General features: G+C 31.5%; 2 protein-coding genes across 2 annotated transcripts in view; one reads left to right on the forward strand and one right to left on the reverse strand.

Moving 5' to 3' along the window:
• The window catches only part of LOC134693198 (SUZ domain-containing protein 1-like), a 260,322-nt gene that overhangs the window by 141,645 nt on the left and 100,378 nt on the right, over positions 1 to 18,299 (reverse strand). The window lies entirely within an intron of this gene.
• Positions 1,636 to 13,870, forward strand: LOC134693593 (receptor-type guanylate cyclase gcy-13-like). The gene is made up of 6 exons (XM_063554436.1): positions 1,636 to 1,704; positions 4,669 to 5,101; positions 7,379 to 7,540; positions 9,521 to 9,619; positions 12,995 to 13,086; positions 13,706 to 13,870. The coding sequence occupies exons 1-6, from the start codon at positions 1,636 to 1,638 to the stop codon at positions 13,814 to 13,816; spliced, it is 966 nt and encodes a 321-aa protein (XP_063410506.1). The 3' UTR covers positions 13,817 to 13,870.

Raw genomic sequence — 18,299 nt, forward strand, 5'->3', positions numbered from 1 at the left:
CGGTAAAGTATCACCAAAAATGAAATCTGCCAAACTAAGTTTAAACTATGTTAACAATCACAAGTGTAAAACATCTCTAGACATATTAACAATGTAAAAATTATGTTGAAAAATTCCGAATGTAAAGTTTTGTTAAGAAAAATTGAGTATTAATAATTTTCTGTATGTGAAGACAAAATCTATACATCAAAAGGGTATTTAGCTCCTTTCAAAGTTCCTACTCTCAATCCTCTCAAACTTTGTACTCTATTTCACCTTTTAAACTTCTTTTGTTTCACCGTCACTGAGGAGGTTATAAAGACAAAACTTGCTTCTGGCGTACAATATTTGAAGCTTGGTTTATCTGATGATGTTATCAATACAAATTCAGACAAAACAAGTTCATTTTATGAATATAAATGTCGAGGCAATCAAACTTTCCTTGTAGTAAATAAAACGTATTTAACTTTTCCACAACATTCATGTTTATAACATGTCCTTCATTGGGCAGATAAACAATTACCAGATTCTCTTTTGAATTGATTGCTGTTATGACGGTCGCACCGTTGTGTTTTCTGTATTCAAACTCATTTACTCCAGAATTCAATATTACATGAATTATAAAACATTAATCCAATCTCATATCAAATCAAAAAGGTCAATATAATATATTTATCCACGTGTGAGACATAACGTGGGCAGCTGATTCGTACCATTGTATGTGTCGTTTGTTTCCTGTTATATTTGAGTGTGAATTTACATTATTATAAAACGCGTCACGGTACTTTTCTATCCCAAATTCATGTATTTAGTTTTGATGTTACAGTTGTTATTCTCATCTGATTTTGTCTAAAGCTTAATTCTTTTCTGTGTGTGTTACATTTTAATGTTGTGTCGTCATTCTTTTGTATTTAATGCGTTTCCCTCGGTTTTGGTTTATGACCCAGATTTGTTTTATTCATCGATGTATGAGTTTAAAACATCGGTTTACTGTTGCATTTACTCATATAAAATACAAAAGTAAAATCACAAAAATCACAAAAATCACAAAAATCACAAAAATCACAAAAATCACCAATATAATATATTTATCCACGTGTGAGACAAAACGTGGGCAGCTGATTCGTACCATTTTATTAACAAAGGCAATATCATCTCTGAGTCATTGTTCCGACGTAGTATGTCAAGGTTAAACCAATTATGTTTCAACTTTTTTTTCATTGAAATTGATTATTCTAAAGCTTTTACAAAATACTTAGTTGAAAGAGGGATATAGGTTGATCAAAAGTATTCCTATCTTCACTGGCGTCAACATTGATGATCGTAACTGCAGTTACGATCATCCCAATACGGCGGACACAAATATAGGGAAATTTTATAAGGATGATTTCTTCACTTTAACAGCTTATTGTCAGATTTGTATTATATCAAGAAACATCTTCATAAACATTACCATTGAAATATTTTTCGGACAGGATGGAAAAGCAACAAGAAGAATGAAAATCGAGATACAAAAAATCCCGATGATGATCGTAACTCTTATTTATTTTTATCAACGATGATCGTAACTTTAACTTAATATGTTCGTAACTGTCTGTTCCAAAGAAGTATTTTCTGATAAGTAAGGACAAATAAAGCTGTCTAGTATGCGAAAAAATGTCGTTATCAGCTGGTATAGTGAAAATAATAAGGAACGACCACAGAGGGGAGGGTAACGTCCTATTGGTAAGTGCACAAATGTGGTTATGACTTCGCGAAATTTCGTATTTATTTTTTATCTAGTTTAATATTAAAATGCATCGGGGGTTAATAACTTTGTATTGACTTCAAATGTTTTATGGCCCCGCAACAAAGTTGTCAGTGCCATATAGTTTTATCCTTGTCCGTCATTCCAAAATTCCGTCATTCCAAAATTCCGTAATTCCGTCATTCCGTCATTCCGCAACAAACTATTATACGGAGTTTTTTTTCGAAATGGCTTCAGGTATTAAGCTGATTTTTTGGTATGTGAGTTAACTATGATGAGTAACAGATCAAGTTTAAGTTTCGTTCCGCTCCGCTAATTTTTGCCGAAATCACGGGCTTTGGGCTTTGCGAAATTGTTGAAAATCACTGCTATACGTACTTCTTTTTCTTAACGCCTTCAGATATAAGGCTGATTTTTGGTATGTGAATTAACCATGATGAGTTATAGGTCAAGTTTAAGTTTCGTTCCGCTCCGCTAAGTTTCGCTGAAATTACGGGCTTTGGACTTTCATAAATTATTGAAAATCACAGTTATACAGATTTTTTCTTCATTCCCCTCCAGATCTTTAGCTGATTTTTTATATGTAAGACTACCATCATGTTTGTGTTCACATGTGTTTATATTGAAATTGCACATTTTTCAATTTTTTGGGACGGGGCCATTCATGTCGCTTTTATACATCTAGAATATAAATAAGGTATTGTGCAGTTTATATTAATGATCAGTTTGTTAAAATTTGAGATATTTTTCCTTACATTTTATATAGGGACAATAGTACCTTTCAAGGATTTTTTGAGAATTCAGACTTTATAGTTTCTGTCATTTACAGATTAACGATTTTTAAAGGAAAAGTTGAACAAATAAAGCATTAAGAAGTGTAATCATACTGTTCAATGAAAAAAAACAATGAAACCGTCAATAAAGGGAGATACTATTTGGTCTAAATTTCGGGGAGGGGCTAGGATGAGGAATTTTGTCCTGCATTTTTTATGTTAAAATCTCAATCCTGCGTTTTTATTTTTACTCTATTCGGTCCTGCTTTTTCACCCTGATGTTATTTATATAAATTGTCATCCTGCCTTTTTGTTTGGCCAAGATGTTCATCCGGCCATTTTTTACTCAAATCTCCTGTCCTGCCTATTTCCATAGCATGCGCAAACAAATGTCTGTCAACAACGCAACAAGCGCCTCTGTCGTAGCTGGTATAGTCTGGTTTGATAATATGACGTCATATATCAATATATTGAAGACCATACAAGACACTCTAGCAAAGGTAAACAGTACATATTAGACACAGTTAGTTAATAATAGTAAGAGGATGTGTTATGAGTGTCAATGAGACAACCTCATCCAAGTCACAATTTATCAAGCCTAGGGTTAACAAGTACATGTATATGCCGTTGTACAGCTTTTAATGAGGATCCTTGGCGCAAAGCAAGTAGCAAGCTACTATGTATTAAGGGCCATAAATTAAAATGACTAGTAAAACAAAAAAGTGAGACACACCTACATTGTATGAACCACACCAAAACACGACACCCGATGAACAACAGGAACCTAAATTGTTACATATATCAGCTGGTGTACTGACGTTGTTGATCATCTTAACAAGCTTTGATAGTATTCTTTTCTTTGTCTTTTTGAATATTACGTTTACAGTTTTGTATTTTAGTCCTGTCATATAATGTTGTCATTTTAATATTATATTTAACATGGCCATAAAACTAGGTTCAACCCACCATTTTAAGATCTTTTTTCTTAAAATGTCCTGTATAAAACAAGGAAAATGGCCATTGTTATATTATAGTTCGTTTCTGTGTGTGTTGCATTTTAATGTTGTTTTCGGTCGTGTCGTTGTTCTCCTCTTGTATTTGATGCATTTCCCTCAATTTAAGTTTGTGGCCCGGATTTGTTTTTTCCTCAGTCGAGTTATATAGCGGTATACTATTGTTGCCTTTATTTGTTTATTAGGCGTGGCTCGATACTTTAGGATCTCGTCAATATGTTGTTGTACTATGATGAATGTTTGTATAAGAAGATAAAGGAATTGTATGCGACTGTCTTTCAAGTGTGAGGTTTAGCAATCCATGACCATAAAAATCAGTTTTAATCAAACATTTAAATTTCTGTATTGAAAATGCCGTTACCAAGTCGCGAATATAACAAGTGTTTTCAACTCGTTTGATGAGGTTAATATTTTGATTTTACACTTCGATTTTCCCTTCAAGTTCGTCTTTGCATGCATAGTAGGAAAAGTGTACCCTGTCAGATTGGTCAACAGACATGGTCCGATGGTTATTACGTTTGATATTCAGTATTTGGGAATAAATTACCTAGTGTGAGCAGCGTATAACGTTTTTTCATGCACTTTTTGATTGGCATGCGATAACAAGCTGTAGGATGATAAAATTACGCTTTTACAAAATTTGTGGGATGAATGTTTATGTAAAGAAGTGGTTTGGTCTTGTTAAAAAAGGTACAAAATAGTATGTCTGAATCTGTCACACTGAATTACTGAATAGACTACCATAACATAAATTTATTCTTATTTTGAGTTAAAGCTTTTAGAATTACCCACAATTTGATATTATTCGTCCCAAAAGTAGTTCAACACTCTAAAAATACCTTTGGGATAGAACAGGCACGATTATGATAATTGTCGAACCACAAGGTACTACTCTAATAGCAGTCATATGTGATACCTTTAGGTGTTTTTCTACCTGTTTTTGTACATTCGTTGTGTTTTAGTAGATTTGAACTTATTTTTAGCAAACTTCTCACCATGGAATTAGTTAATGAACTTTGAAAACCAATACTGTACAGTGATTGATCAGTGTGAAATAAAAGATAATTAAATAACCGTTTTATCGCCTTCTTACATAAACTTTTTATTTGAATTTAAATATTTCAAACAGCGTTATTATTCTTATTTTTATTTATAGGAAATTGTAGTGTCCCTCAACAACAATTTGAATCTACATGAGATGGATGTGAAAATAAGTATATGTATAGTGGTTGGAGCAATAGTAATGTTCCCTGTGATAGTTTTGCTTGTATACCGTCTTAACAAAAAGTTACAGTCGTTTGCAATCTCATTGACGAATAAAACATACGACTTAGAACAAGAGCGAAAAAGAACAGAACAGTTACTCTACCAAATGCTGCCTGTTTCAATAGCCAAGCGAATGATGAACAATACGCCTATAGAACCAGAATATTTTGAATCAGTAACGGTTTACTTCTCTGATATAGTTGGATTTACGACCATCTGCTCTAAAAGTTCACCAATGCAAGTGATCTATATGTTGAATGACTTGTACAGTGTGATAGATGAACGAATAGAAAAGTTTGATGTATATAAAGTAGAAACAATAGGTATATATAGTTAAAGTATAGCAATTATTCATGTCCCTATAATATTATACATTTGATCTTTAAATAAATTGCCAGAAAATAACTCACAAGAGAAATGATGAACAATACTCCTATAGACCAGAATATTTTGAATCAGTAACGGTATACTTCTCTGATATAGTTGGATTTACGACTTTCTGCTCTAAAAGTTCACCAATGCAAGTGATCTATATGTTGAATGACTTGTACAGTGTCATAGATGAACGAATAGAAAAGTTTGATGTATATAAAGTAGAAACAATAGGTATATATAGTTAAAGTATAGCAATTATTCATGTCCCTATAATATTATACATTTGATCTTTAAATACATTGCCAGAAAATAACTCACAAGAGAAATGATGAACAATACTCCTATACACCAGGGGTGGTGTTCTCGAAGCTATCTTAGGATTAGGACGTGTCCTAAGTCTATCTTATGACAAGTCTTTGTCCTAAGTCGTGTTCTCGAAGTTCTCTTAACTTATGATATATCTCATTTTTCGTCCTAACTTTAGGACACCCAATTAGGTTCTTAAGAGCATCCTATCTTCATCCTAGTGTAATAAAGTTTGAATTTCGCTTTCTGCTCATTACTTTACGTGAAAATGAACATGAAATGAAACGCACCATCGGTTATTAGCTCGTATATAAAGATATTGTGCATGATTTTAAACTTTGAACTTCGTGTTTCACGATACGATTACACTACAAATTTTATTCTCATTTCAAAACAAATTGTTTTCCAGTTTCGATAACAATCCTTTTTGATATAACTACATTGGTAATTATGCATTTAATTCTGTACATGTTATTATAAAATTCGTAAACAATTTTATTAAATGATTTCGTCAATAATAAATGTTTTATCATAAAATTACTTTAACGATTTAAAATTTCGACTTAGGATATGTTTAGGACGTCCTAACATGAGATTCGTCTGAGATAGCTTCGAGACACAACTTAAGAGTGTCCTAAGTTGATCCTAAGTCCATCCTAAAATTGGTCTAAGATGTGTCTTAGGACGAATCTTAGGATATTTTCGAGAACACCACCCCAGAATATTTTGAATCAGTAACGGTATACTAAGTACTCTGATATAGTTGGATTTACGACTATCTGCTCTAAAAGTTCACCAATGCAAGTCATATGTACAGTGTGATAGATGAAATAATAGAAAAATTTGATGTCTACAAAGTAAAGTAATAGGTATATATAGTTAAAGTACACAAAAAAATTGTATTATAGCCAAATCATGCCATTGTTATAATGTATACCTTAAAATTTGATTTAAAAAAAATCCTTTATAAACTCACAGACGAAACAGCTTCAATATTGCAAGGCTTTTAATTGTACCCAAAGTACTTTTACACCTTCGTATAAATTATGCGTTTGTTTCTAAAATTAAGGTAATAAACGGTTTTTATCAGCAAAATAACAAGACCTGCATACAAGAATGTGTTATAAAAAGGCATACAGGAAAACGTTTATGGATGAATAGTGTGCTTAATAGATTTCCTTCGTGAATATTGGGCGGAGAAAAACTGGTTTCATTACAAATGTATACTTTTATCTTTTTATTTTGATTAGTGTTAAAACAAAACATATATATATATATATATCAAAATGAGTAATACAAATCAATAAATCAGAAGCAGATACTCTCCCTTTTAATTACAATAAACAATTACAAGTAAAACAATACCACTATAGCAAGACAGACAAGGTTGCATCCTGTCTGAGTATTCCATTTATCCTTTGTTAATTGAAACATGTGAAATGCGCAATATTTAAAACAATTGTAAACTTATAATGTTCACAGTGCATAGAACACAGGGCCTTTACAAAGGACAATATTATATGTTGGCCATTTCAAGTACATTGTTTGATCCAAATATTATCATGATTATTAGGAAGTGGATTTTATTAATAGGCATAAGCGTTGAATAGTGAAATTAAATATGCTAAGCGATCTCACATGAATGACTTAATGTCATGTAGATGTATCTAAATCCTGAGTTATGACCCCATAATTGTTGATTTACATGCTTTAAATCCATGTTTTTTGTCTTTTCTTTTGGGGTTCTCTAGAATGTGAAATGTTGTCTGGAATCTGATATTGATGATAGTACGTGTATATCAATACTAAAATAAATGCGCATTATATGCAATATTTGTCATTGAACTTGTCTCTATTGTGATGTTTGTAAACTTGATTTAACCCTTATTTCCTGAAAAATATATAAATATTTACTTAAGGTGATGCTTACATGATGGTTTCTGGTTTGCCAGTAAGGAACACCGACCAACATGCATCTGAAATAGCTTTGATGTCATTAGACATATTGGAAATAGTTAGTCAATCTCAAATACCTCATATACCAGGGGAGAAATGGCAAATAAGGATTGGAATAAATACAGGTATTTTAATTAATAGACAGATATCATTTAAAACAGTCACTTCAGATTTATAGAGAGAACACAAGAAAAGCATACAATAAATTAACTACGGATCAATTATATTTGTTTATAGTGTGCAATTGATTATTGAAATGTGAACAAACTTTTACCAATAGATAAGAAGAATTGAAATAACATTTTGTTGGTTTTTTTCTTTCGAATCGATTTAAGGGATTTATCTTTATCGAGAACGCCCATTAAAAAATAAGTTAGTAGTATCAACGGTATCGGTGATATAATACATTAAACATTGCAATATTGAAAGCTCCTTTTTATCCAGATAGGAGAGAAATTTTACTTAATGAATGCTTCTAAAAATTCCACACCAATAATCATTGCAAAGTCTTTCCCTATGATACATTGTAGTTACGTTTACATTAAGTTACTTAAGGTTCATCATAACAAATGGAAAAATATGGCCGTATTTTCACCTCAAAAACTACTCTATGTACAGACTTACCTGTGCTGTTTGGAAAGTTTTAATGCCTAGCATCCACTAGCTATATAAAAGTTAAATGCATTTTGTGTTTAAGAAAGATAAAATCTTTCTTGGTTTTTGATGGGCATTTGTTTTCCTTTTATTTAAAAAATGCAAAAATAAACAGACACCTGAATTACTTTGATACTGTCCACTCACTGACTCAGATAAACTCTTTAACTCACCTATAGTTGTGAAGATACCTGGTGTTCATGTCAATTAAGGACAATGAAAACAATACAAACCGGTTTCTTACCTGAGGGAGCATCTCATAGCTGTACCACAACTTAGTCAATTTTCACACCTTTTGCATGAAGGAAAAAAATGCCCATCAAAATCCAAAAGAGATTTTATCTTTCTGAAACACAAAATGCATTTAACTTTATTATATCTAGTGGATGCTAGGCATTAAAACTTTTCCAACTTTACAGGTAAGTCTGTACTCAGAGTAATATTTTACATGTAAATACAGCCATATTTGTCCGTTTGTTATGATAAACCTTAACACATCCTTTCAACATGTTCACTGGTCGCAAAACTCTGTATAAATGTATAATACAACCTAATAAAGTGAGCATATTTCGACAAATATGGGTCGACCAGATTTGCAGTAAATAACAAAATTCATTTCGAAACTCCGCTTTTATTTGTACTACTTAAAACAAAAAGAATCGTTTTAATTTCTAAAGCGTAGCTTATGCCACTTTAATAGACTATCGAAACCTTAAATACTTTCAACTTCTGTAAAGATTTGTATACTTTCAAATCAAAATTGTTAAAGAAAAACATTTATTTAGCTACGTTACAAATAAAGTAGCAAACTATAATACCGAACGCGTTAGTGTTTTGAGTTACTGCCTCAAACTTGATGTTAGCCGGAATGCATTCATATTGCATAATTAGTGCATACGCTTGTGTAACTTAACACTTGATGTGCAATGTTTTGTTTAATAAAAACTTAAACGCATAATTTGCAAATGTTCCTGGTGTGATTTAGAGGTAACATTAGATAGTCTTTGTTTTACCTCAGACCTGTATATGATTATGTGTTGATTGTTTTTATTTTCAAATTTTCTGGAAGACAATATAATGAATAAAGTTCTGCGTGTAGATGTTTTAATTTGTTTCATGCTATCTTTTTGAAGGTTCTGTAGTCGCAGGTATTGTTGGAACTAAAATGCCTCGATATTGTCTGTTTGGCAATACAGTGAATGTAGAAGTTTTAATTTGTTTCACGCTATCTTTTTAAAGGTTCTGTAGTCGCAGGTGTTGTTGGAACTAAAATGCCTCGATATTGTCTGTTTGGCAATACAGTGAATGTAGAAGTTTTAATTTGTTTCACGCTATCTTTTTAAAGGTTCTGTAGTCGCAGGTGTTGTTGGAACTAAATTGCCTCGATATTGTCTGTTTGGTAATACAGTAAATGTAGAAGTTTTAATTTGTTTCACGCTATCTTTTTAAAGGTTCTGTAGTCGCAGGTGTTGTTGGAACTAAAATGCCTCGATATTGTCTGTTTGGCAATACAGTGAATGTTGCGTCGCGGATGGAATCGACGAGTAAACGTAAGTTATGAACATTTCAAATAGTTAACGGAACAACGATTAATAGCCTTCAACTTGTTATAAGTCATTTAGATGCATTGTAATACGATATGAACTCGTTTGCCAAAATGAGATTCTTCTGATTATACCAAGCTATCAAATATGTTGACAATAAGTATAATCGCATTGGTTGCCACGACATTCCGTGATGTCTCAGTTAAAAAGCGACGATACTTTCACATATAAATAATTTCATAAATATAAGTTATTTTAACAATGTTTAAGTCATACCGTAATAGGTAAGTTTACGTTATGAATTTTCATCGGAGTTTGTTATTGTTGGTATCATTAAGACATGTTAAACCGATCTGACAAAAAAAAATTCTACGTACACATCAAATTTTCTTTTTACAGAAATGGGCACATGAGTTTATCGGTGTTCAAATCTCTAATCAAAGGGTTAAATCCTGCCACATTATTGCCTATTCCAAGAAAAGAACCTGTAGTTTAATGGTTATCAGGTGTTCATCTCAGTCGAGTTATCAGTTATAGCTACTGTGAAAGTACTTTTATTCGTGGGGTACCAATTTTCGTGGTTTTCGTGGATGACTTGATCCACGAATTTAAGTGTCCAACGAAGTAAAAAAAAACAATTGTCCAAATCAAGACATGGAAAGATCCTCATCGGTAGGTTTTACTTTTTAGGTGACATGTTTATGGCCTAATTAACACCTTTGGTGGTCTTTAATCTGTTGATCACTTTATGATGAGTTAATAAGTGTTATCACTACGATTTCCAGGAGTCAATGCTTACTTAGCAATTTCCTTCAATCCAGACTATTTGTAACCTTCGTTTCTAAGGGCTTTAATTTTTTTATTTTTTTTATTTTTTTTAGAAATTTTAAATCCACGAATTTAAAAACCCACGAACATGTAAATATTGCTCAAACCACGAAAATTGATACCCACGAATTGAAGTACTTTCACAGTAACTAAACAATTTGAGCAATGTTTATCGTGCAGGACATACGTTGTTAATATGTCTTTTTTTAGATCAGTTTTTCCTGAGTGAGCGTCACTAATTTAGAGTTAACGTCAGTGACAGTAAGACATTACACATTTTAAACAAACTTCGTAACTTCAAAATAGAGATAGGAATAAATTGAGATATGAGTTGTCCATGTTGAATGCATCCTTACGAATTTTAGATAAGATTCAGATATAAAATGGCTTTCCAATTTTCTTTAAGTATTCCCAAGTACTGATAGGTATTTTGCATCACGAAATTAGCATCATAATCCCTGTTATCTTTAACACATCGTGTTGTAAATATATATAAAAAAACGATCTGAACAAATTGGGATTTTTTTGCAAGAGGTATTATAAAAGATTAAGCTAATTTTTATCCTGTGTCATCAATGTCTAAATTTCATGTCTCATTAAAAAGTGCAACATGTATATTGGATTAATAAAAACAATTTGCGATAAAAAAAAAAAATACATCGGAATGTAATTGTAAACATAATACGTTGCGTTTAATAAACTAAATCATTTTAACTTGAAAATATATGGACGTGCTATTTTTGTTACAACGTGTGACAACATCAAAGTAAAACAGCAACTTAAAATTAAGCCGGATTAAGTATCCAATTAACCAACAATGACATTGAGAAATTAGTTTACAGTTATTTTTTTATAATGAATATTGTTTGCGTTCGTGATTTTTTTTTTTAAAGAAAACTATCAATACTTTAATCTAATTCATGCTTTCATTGGTGCAGTCAAGCAACATGATATATTAATTAGTATTACCGCAAAATGATTTGCAATACTTACATATGTACCTAATATCCAGGGTTTTTCACTGTTTCACAACATAGAAACCTAATTATACGTGCTGTTTTCATTAGAAGTTGTTTTAAAGAGTTGCGGAAATTTGATATATGATACATAAAGACTAATTAAGTCATTTAAAGGGACACAAGCTGTCAAATTCATGGTCACCGATTTGACTCAAATTCTCATATGTGATATATAACAATGTAAAACATTTGTCCAAACTACTAAAAGTCTAAAATAAACAGTATACAGAGCATGGTATAGATAATATGTAGGTCCGTTTCGTGTGTATGTCAGTCCAGACGTCATCTAATTAACTATTGATTTGACCTCAGATGACCATATAAGCGATGTAAATATAAATAACGGTATGCATAGATTAAAACACGTGCAATTGGATTTTTATAGGTCTGTTTGATTTTATCTTATAGATTAAAAATTTATGTGTCCCATTGTTTTTAACCGTACAAGAATGATTTTATATAGATCGAATCAGTAATCAAATGATTTACCGTAGTTTCACTTTCATTGTTGACATTTTTTTCTTTAAATAACCTGTACACGTATAATGCATGCGTTGTCAATCTCTAGCGACGGGTTAAATTGAAGTTCACATGAATACGGATTTAATGAGGTCGGCTAATTCACTTGCAAGTGAAACAGTAATTATCAATGTTTAATCGCTTAATTTGACAAAATTTAACCATTTTGGCTGCTAAAAGCGAATTATTATATAGATTGCCATAAGGAATTCAATGATGCACAAACCCAATCATGCATAAATAAAAGTCGTTGTATGAATGCCAATGAGACAATTGTCCACAATCGACACAGAAATTAACACCTATAGATCACCGTACGACCTTCACCGATGAGCAAACACCATACCGCATGCTATAAAAGGTCCCGAAATGACAAAGGTAAAACAATTCAAACTAACTGCCTAAGTTATATACACAATGAAAAAACATAGAACACATGCTACCTAGCAAGTAACGACAATCACTACATTACAGGCTCCTGACTTGGGACAGGCACATACAGATTGTGGCGGGGTTAGACTAGTTAGAGAAGACTTCATAAGTATGATTTACTTGTGTCTAATCTATTTTGCTTTATTGCGTTAATTCAGCAAATAAAATATGTTTAAACTAAACTAGTTAGAAGATGTCAAACCTCCCCTTTTCTGGGACAAAGGTGTAACAGTACAACATCAGCTAAAATTATAAGAATCGGTTGAAAAAAGAGTAGCTGATCAGATGGTTACAAATAGAAATACATGAATATCTAACAGAAACACAGTGTAGTTCTATTTAAAAGATCCCTATACATTCAATTAAGAAAAAGAAGAAATCAACGCTCAAATATTTAATATTTATTTGATTTCCAAACTTCTTTAAATTTAGAGAATTGTGTATGGCTTTATAAATATTTTGATATGAGCGTCACTGATGAGTCTTATCTAGACGAAACGCGCGTCTGGCGTACTAAATTATAATCCTGATACCTTTGATAACTATGTATACATCAATTGAATTTTTATTTTGTATTTAATAGCGGGCATGATTCACATTTCGCAGTCTACAAAAATTGCTCTTGAACACCAACCAGACTTCTTGGTGGAACCACGAGGTGAAACAATAATAAAGGTACGAATGATTAATGAATAATTTCTATAGATTTAGATATCACAGATACAGGTATTGCATTGAGTTTCGTTTCTTTGCAAAAGGTATTTGTTACGTTTAAAGTCGATTTGATAGTGAAAACACCCCAATTCTTTTCAAGATTTCCAACAATCATTGCATGTATTACTCATATTGCCTTCATTCAGCTTATCGTACATGTTTAAATAGAAATAAGAATTCAGTTGAATCTGTTAAAAGTTATTATTCAAAATAGTAAACTCTACTTTAAAAAGAGAGACAGTCAAACTCATAAATCGAAAATAAACTGGCAACGCAAATCTAACAAATATTCTCAATTTCAGAGAGAAAAAAAGAAAATCAAAACTAATTTAATAAAACCAATCTCTCTTGTTAATGCCCTTTTACCTACACTTTATTCGACCCAATTAGTTAAAGCAAAATGAAGTCTGTCTGCACCTGTTTTTCCCATTTGCATTGATATCTATAGACAGATACTTAACAACCAAAATGTAAAAATCTGCATGATGTCAGGGGTGCAAATCGACAATTTTTCTAATTGGAGCCAAATGTGAAGTGACACATGTAAAAAAGCTAATATATTTTGTTGATATTTTTTTAGGGAAAAGGAGTAATGTTGACGTTTTGGTTATTGGACCACCAAAAGAGGCGCAATTGTTCCCATTGCTTAGTCCAAGATATATTTATCGACCAAAGAAATACAACCTGCTGACAATGAACTACATTGTATAATCCTGACTCTATATTGGCCCTTTCGTCGAAACAAATCAGTTGTCAATTATTTTGGCCAAAAAAAATGTGGTACATTGGGATATTTTGCATTTAGTTCCTGTTATCCCTTTTGTTTGGTATTAAATGCATTTAACTTACATTTCATTATTATTTGTCTTGTTTATATATAATTTAAACAACTGCGGATTTGTGGCACATTTCTAATTGAGTGTTTGATTTATTTCCGCTAATGAATGTTAGTGGGATAATGTGCAATGCCCGAAAAGTTCTCAACACTTACTATTTACAAGAAGACTACACAGCTACTTTTGCAAAGGTGCTATAACTGTACCAAAAATCTGTAGTACAGGAAATTTACTTTTAATATTCAGTACTATTTTGTCACTTTAAAATTATTGTAATATTTAGGTACCTGTTTTTTACAGTACTTAATTTGTACTTGAAATAAAGGTACTACAGATTTTTGGTTACTACCGTTACATTTTTAGCATTTTGAAAGTTTTTCTATTTCAAATCTCTTAAAATTTGTACTCTAGTTGAAATTCGTCTTATTAACAATTATTCAACTTTTTGTCTTAACTTCTAATACTATTATGGTTTGATTTTCCATTTTAATCATGCTAATATAATGCATGAATAATTCAAATCTAAACTTTCAGATATTTGTATATGGAAGAAGTGTATCAAAAAGTAAAACCACAAAAATACTGAACTAAGAGGAAAATCAATTTCGCAAAGTCCATAATCACATGGCAAAATCCAATAACAAAACGCATCAAAAACGAATGGACAAGAACTGTCATATTCCTGACTTGGTACAGGCATTTTCAAATGTAAAAAATGGTGGTTTAAACCTGGTTATATAGCGCTAACCCTCTCACTTTAATGACAGTCTCATCAAATTCCGTTATATTTATATTGACACAATAAATAAATAGTCAAAATATGGGTACATCAGTCATCATCGTATAACAAATGAATATTGATGGAAATAATCGATACATAATGGGTTGAACATATAAGATGCTCTCACCCTAGAGATGAATTGTAGTAAATCATGTGTATTAAACTGGTGACCGTAAAGTATCACCCAAAATGTAATCTGCCAAACTAAGTTTAAACTATGTAAACAATCACAAGTGTACAACATCTCTAGACATATAAACAATGTAAAAATTATGTTGAAAAATTCCGAATGTAAAGTTTTGTTAAGAAAAATTGAGTATTAATAATTTTCTGTATGTGAAGACAAAATCTATACATCAAAAGGGTATTTAGCTCCTTTCAAAGTTCCTACTTTCAATCCTCTCAAACTTTGTACTCTATTTCACCTTTTAAACTTCTTTTGTTTCACCGTCACTGAGGAGGTTATAAAGACAAAACTCGCTTCTGGCGTACAATATTTGAAGCTTGGTTTATCTGATGATGTTATCAATACAAATTCAGACAAAACAAGTTCATTTTATGAATATAAATGTCGAGGCAATCAAACTTTCCTTGTAGTAAATAAAACGTAATTAACTTTCCCACAACATTCATGTTTTATAACATGTCCTTCAAAGGGCAGATAAACAATTACCAGATTCTCTTTTGAATTGATTGCTTTAATGACGGTCGCACGGTTGTGTTTTCTGTATTCAAACTCATTTACTCCAGAATTCAATATTACATGAATTATAAAACATTAATCCAATCTCATATCAAATCAAAAAGGTCAATATAATATATTTATCCAGGTGTGAGACATAACTCGGGCAGCTGATTCGTACCATTTTATGAACAAAGTCAATATCATCTCTGAGTCATTGTCCCGACGTAGTATGTCAAGGTGAAATCAGTTATGCTTGCACGTTTTTTTAATGAAATTCTAAAGCATTTATAAAATACTTAGTTGAAAGAAGGACATAGGTTGATCAAATGTATTCTTAGCTTTAAGCTGTGATGTATCCACATGATCGAACAAAATATAACAAAAATACAAAACAAAAATCCATGGCAATTCAAAAGGGTAAGGGGTCCATGAAATCTAACAATAAACAAACGATGAAAAACTGCCATTTTCCTGTTGGTTTATAACTATATATTGATCCAATCATATTGATCCAATCATATTTCATATAAGTTATTTGTATATCACCCACTTGTATGACGACTGAGGACGGTTTATGATGAACAACAGCACACATTGTTTAATATCATTTGCCCGATGATGGTATGTCAGCTGTTTTATCTCTCTCTTGTTAAAAAATGCTGTTATTGTGTTGTTTTGTTACATTACATTCCAAGGTTAGGTACACTTTTTTTGTTTTGGCAGGCCACGTCATTGGCATTTAACTCAGTGGTCGTTATTTGTGTCTGTATACACTATTTGATTTTCACGAACTATTCCGGTAATCCTTTCGTCGAACTGGTTTATAACAGGCGGTTACCCGGTTGAAATCATACAAATGAAATGGAACTTTATTTTTTATTAGAGAAGGTGAAAAGGGCCAAGTTGGTAAATACGAATTGTTTGCATCTGTTTCTTTTGGTTTGAAAAGTTACGTGAAGGTGCAAAATTTAGGATGTTCTTGAATTTGTTTTATATTTGTTTTTACTTTTTTTTCGGATCGTCGAAATATTTGTATACTTTTAAAAAGAATATAAATTTTCACAAAAAAGTTGATTGTGATAAGTGCCAATACATAAGGATTCTTTTTGTGCATAAGCATAAATTCTGCCGAAAAAATGGGCAATTGTTTCATCAAAAAGAGAGTCTATAACACGTTGTTATGTGCAGGCATATTAGAGTGGACTATTATATCCTTAAAATGTATGAAGCTTAAATATTTTATTCATCACTTCGCTCCCCCGAATCTTATACATTTTGGCTACAACATGACAAATTTATAGTCCTAAACAAGGGAATATTTTGGTCAATTAAAATACCCTTCTCAAACGTCGTAACAATAGCAGAGTATGTGTGTTTGAAAAACGAATTTTTACTAAAGGTATTTGGCGATAGATCTTTAAAATACATTATTTTTGCACATACAAATGATTCTTTACGATTGTAAACTTAATATTGTTTAACTGGGAGAGTAGTCTATTATACAGGTTTGACTAATCTTCAATGATATTCTATTTCATATAAGTTATTTGTAAAGCATAAACAAACATCAAGATGATATATTTTAAAATACTTCACATTACGCATAAACCTGACCAAACTGTAACTGTTTCCACGTTGACATTCAAAAATCACAATAAACAAATCATAAATAAGTATTAGAATTATGTATGACAGACGGCAGCTTCATTTACACAACAGAGAGGATTGAATAACATTAATTTTCAACAGGTAATATAAAGTTCAAAATTATAGAGCATTTAAGACCCAAAATTCCAAAAGTTTTTGCCACATACAGCGAAAGTTATATATTCGAGGGGTACAAAATCCTTAGCATTTCGAAAAAGTCAGAGTTTTGTATACTCTTCATTTATAACTGTGACCTTATCAATATAATGATAAATCACGTTAACACGGCAGTGTTGACCATTGAGATGGTGACAACCTTTGGACCAAGACATTCATGATACGATGGATAATGTTATTTATCCTGTTATGCTCTGATCTATGTCTATCAATGTTTGAATGAGCATAGAGAATGACATGGTATAATAATTTCGATTCTGAAACTTTTGGTTTTTCGAAGTGGCCCACAGCCATAGGCAGCCATTGTGATTGGATGTAACCGACACTTGATGGAATAATAGCAGCTACACGATAAAAAAAAAAGCAGATGGATGCAAATTGTTTTTTATTCTTAATTATATTCCCTTGTGATCACAATCCCCCAATCAAATGTCTTTTTTGAAATTCGGCACTTTTCAAAATTATACTGTCTGTTCAATTTTAATTGAGACCCCAATAACATACATATGCAGCAAAGGTTTCATTTGTATTAAAACATGGCTCTGGTTATATTATAACTTCATTTTAGAAATACAAGTTCAATCGTATATTAAAGTAAGTTATCTGGTTATGTATAGATGAAAACTGTTATTGAAATTAATAGAAACCATCAAATTATTTGTTAACTACATTACACTTATTGAAATCAAAAACAAATGATAATGTTCTTTTCTTTGAACATGGACACCTCAAACTGTTTAACTATTTCATTTTAAAATTGCCGGAGTGCTTAACCGGTAAATGTGCAATTAGGCCATCCAAAATTGTTCCAAAACCATTGTGCATATTTTATAAAAATATTGATTTAGAAAGGACTTCAGTCTATCATCAATTATAGATCTCATTTTGATTTATATTTAAGGGATTATATGTAATGTTATTGCTTTCACCTCTGTTTAAAAATAGGTCTAAAAAATTAATCCACGCCTTTGTAAAAGGTACTAAAAATAAATCGAAGTGTTAATTCAATTTGACTTGTCTGTTTATATTAATATTCCGTGTGAAAATG

This window comes from Mytilus trossulus, chromosome 12 (assembly GCF_036588685.1).
Source record: "Mytilus trossulus isolate FHL-02 chromosome 12, PNRI_Mtr1.1.1.hap1, whole genome shotgun sequence".
NCBI classification, from domain to species: Eukaryota; Metazoa; Mollusca; class Bivalvia; order Mytilida; family Mytilidae; genus Mytilus; species Mytilus trossulus.

Excerpts from the sequence above, each read along its gene's own strand:
- LOC134693593 (XM_063554436.1), top strand. The coding sequence starts at position 1,636 with ATGTCGTTATCAGCTGGTATAGTGAAAATAATAAGGAACGACCACAGA. Across the intron at positions 1,705-4,668 it reads GGGAGGGTAACGTCCTATTG|GAAATTGTAGTGTCCCTCAA; the intron begins GTAAGTGCACAA and ends TTTTATTTATAG. Across the intron at positions 7,541-9,520 it reads AAGGATTGGAATAAATACAG|GTTCTGTAGTCGCAGGTGTT; the intron begins GTATTTTAATTA and ends ATCTTTTTAAAG.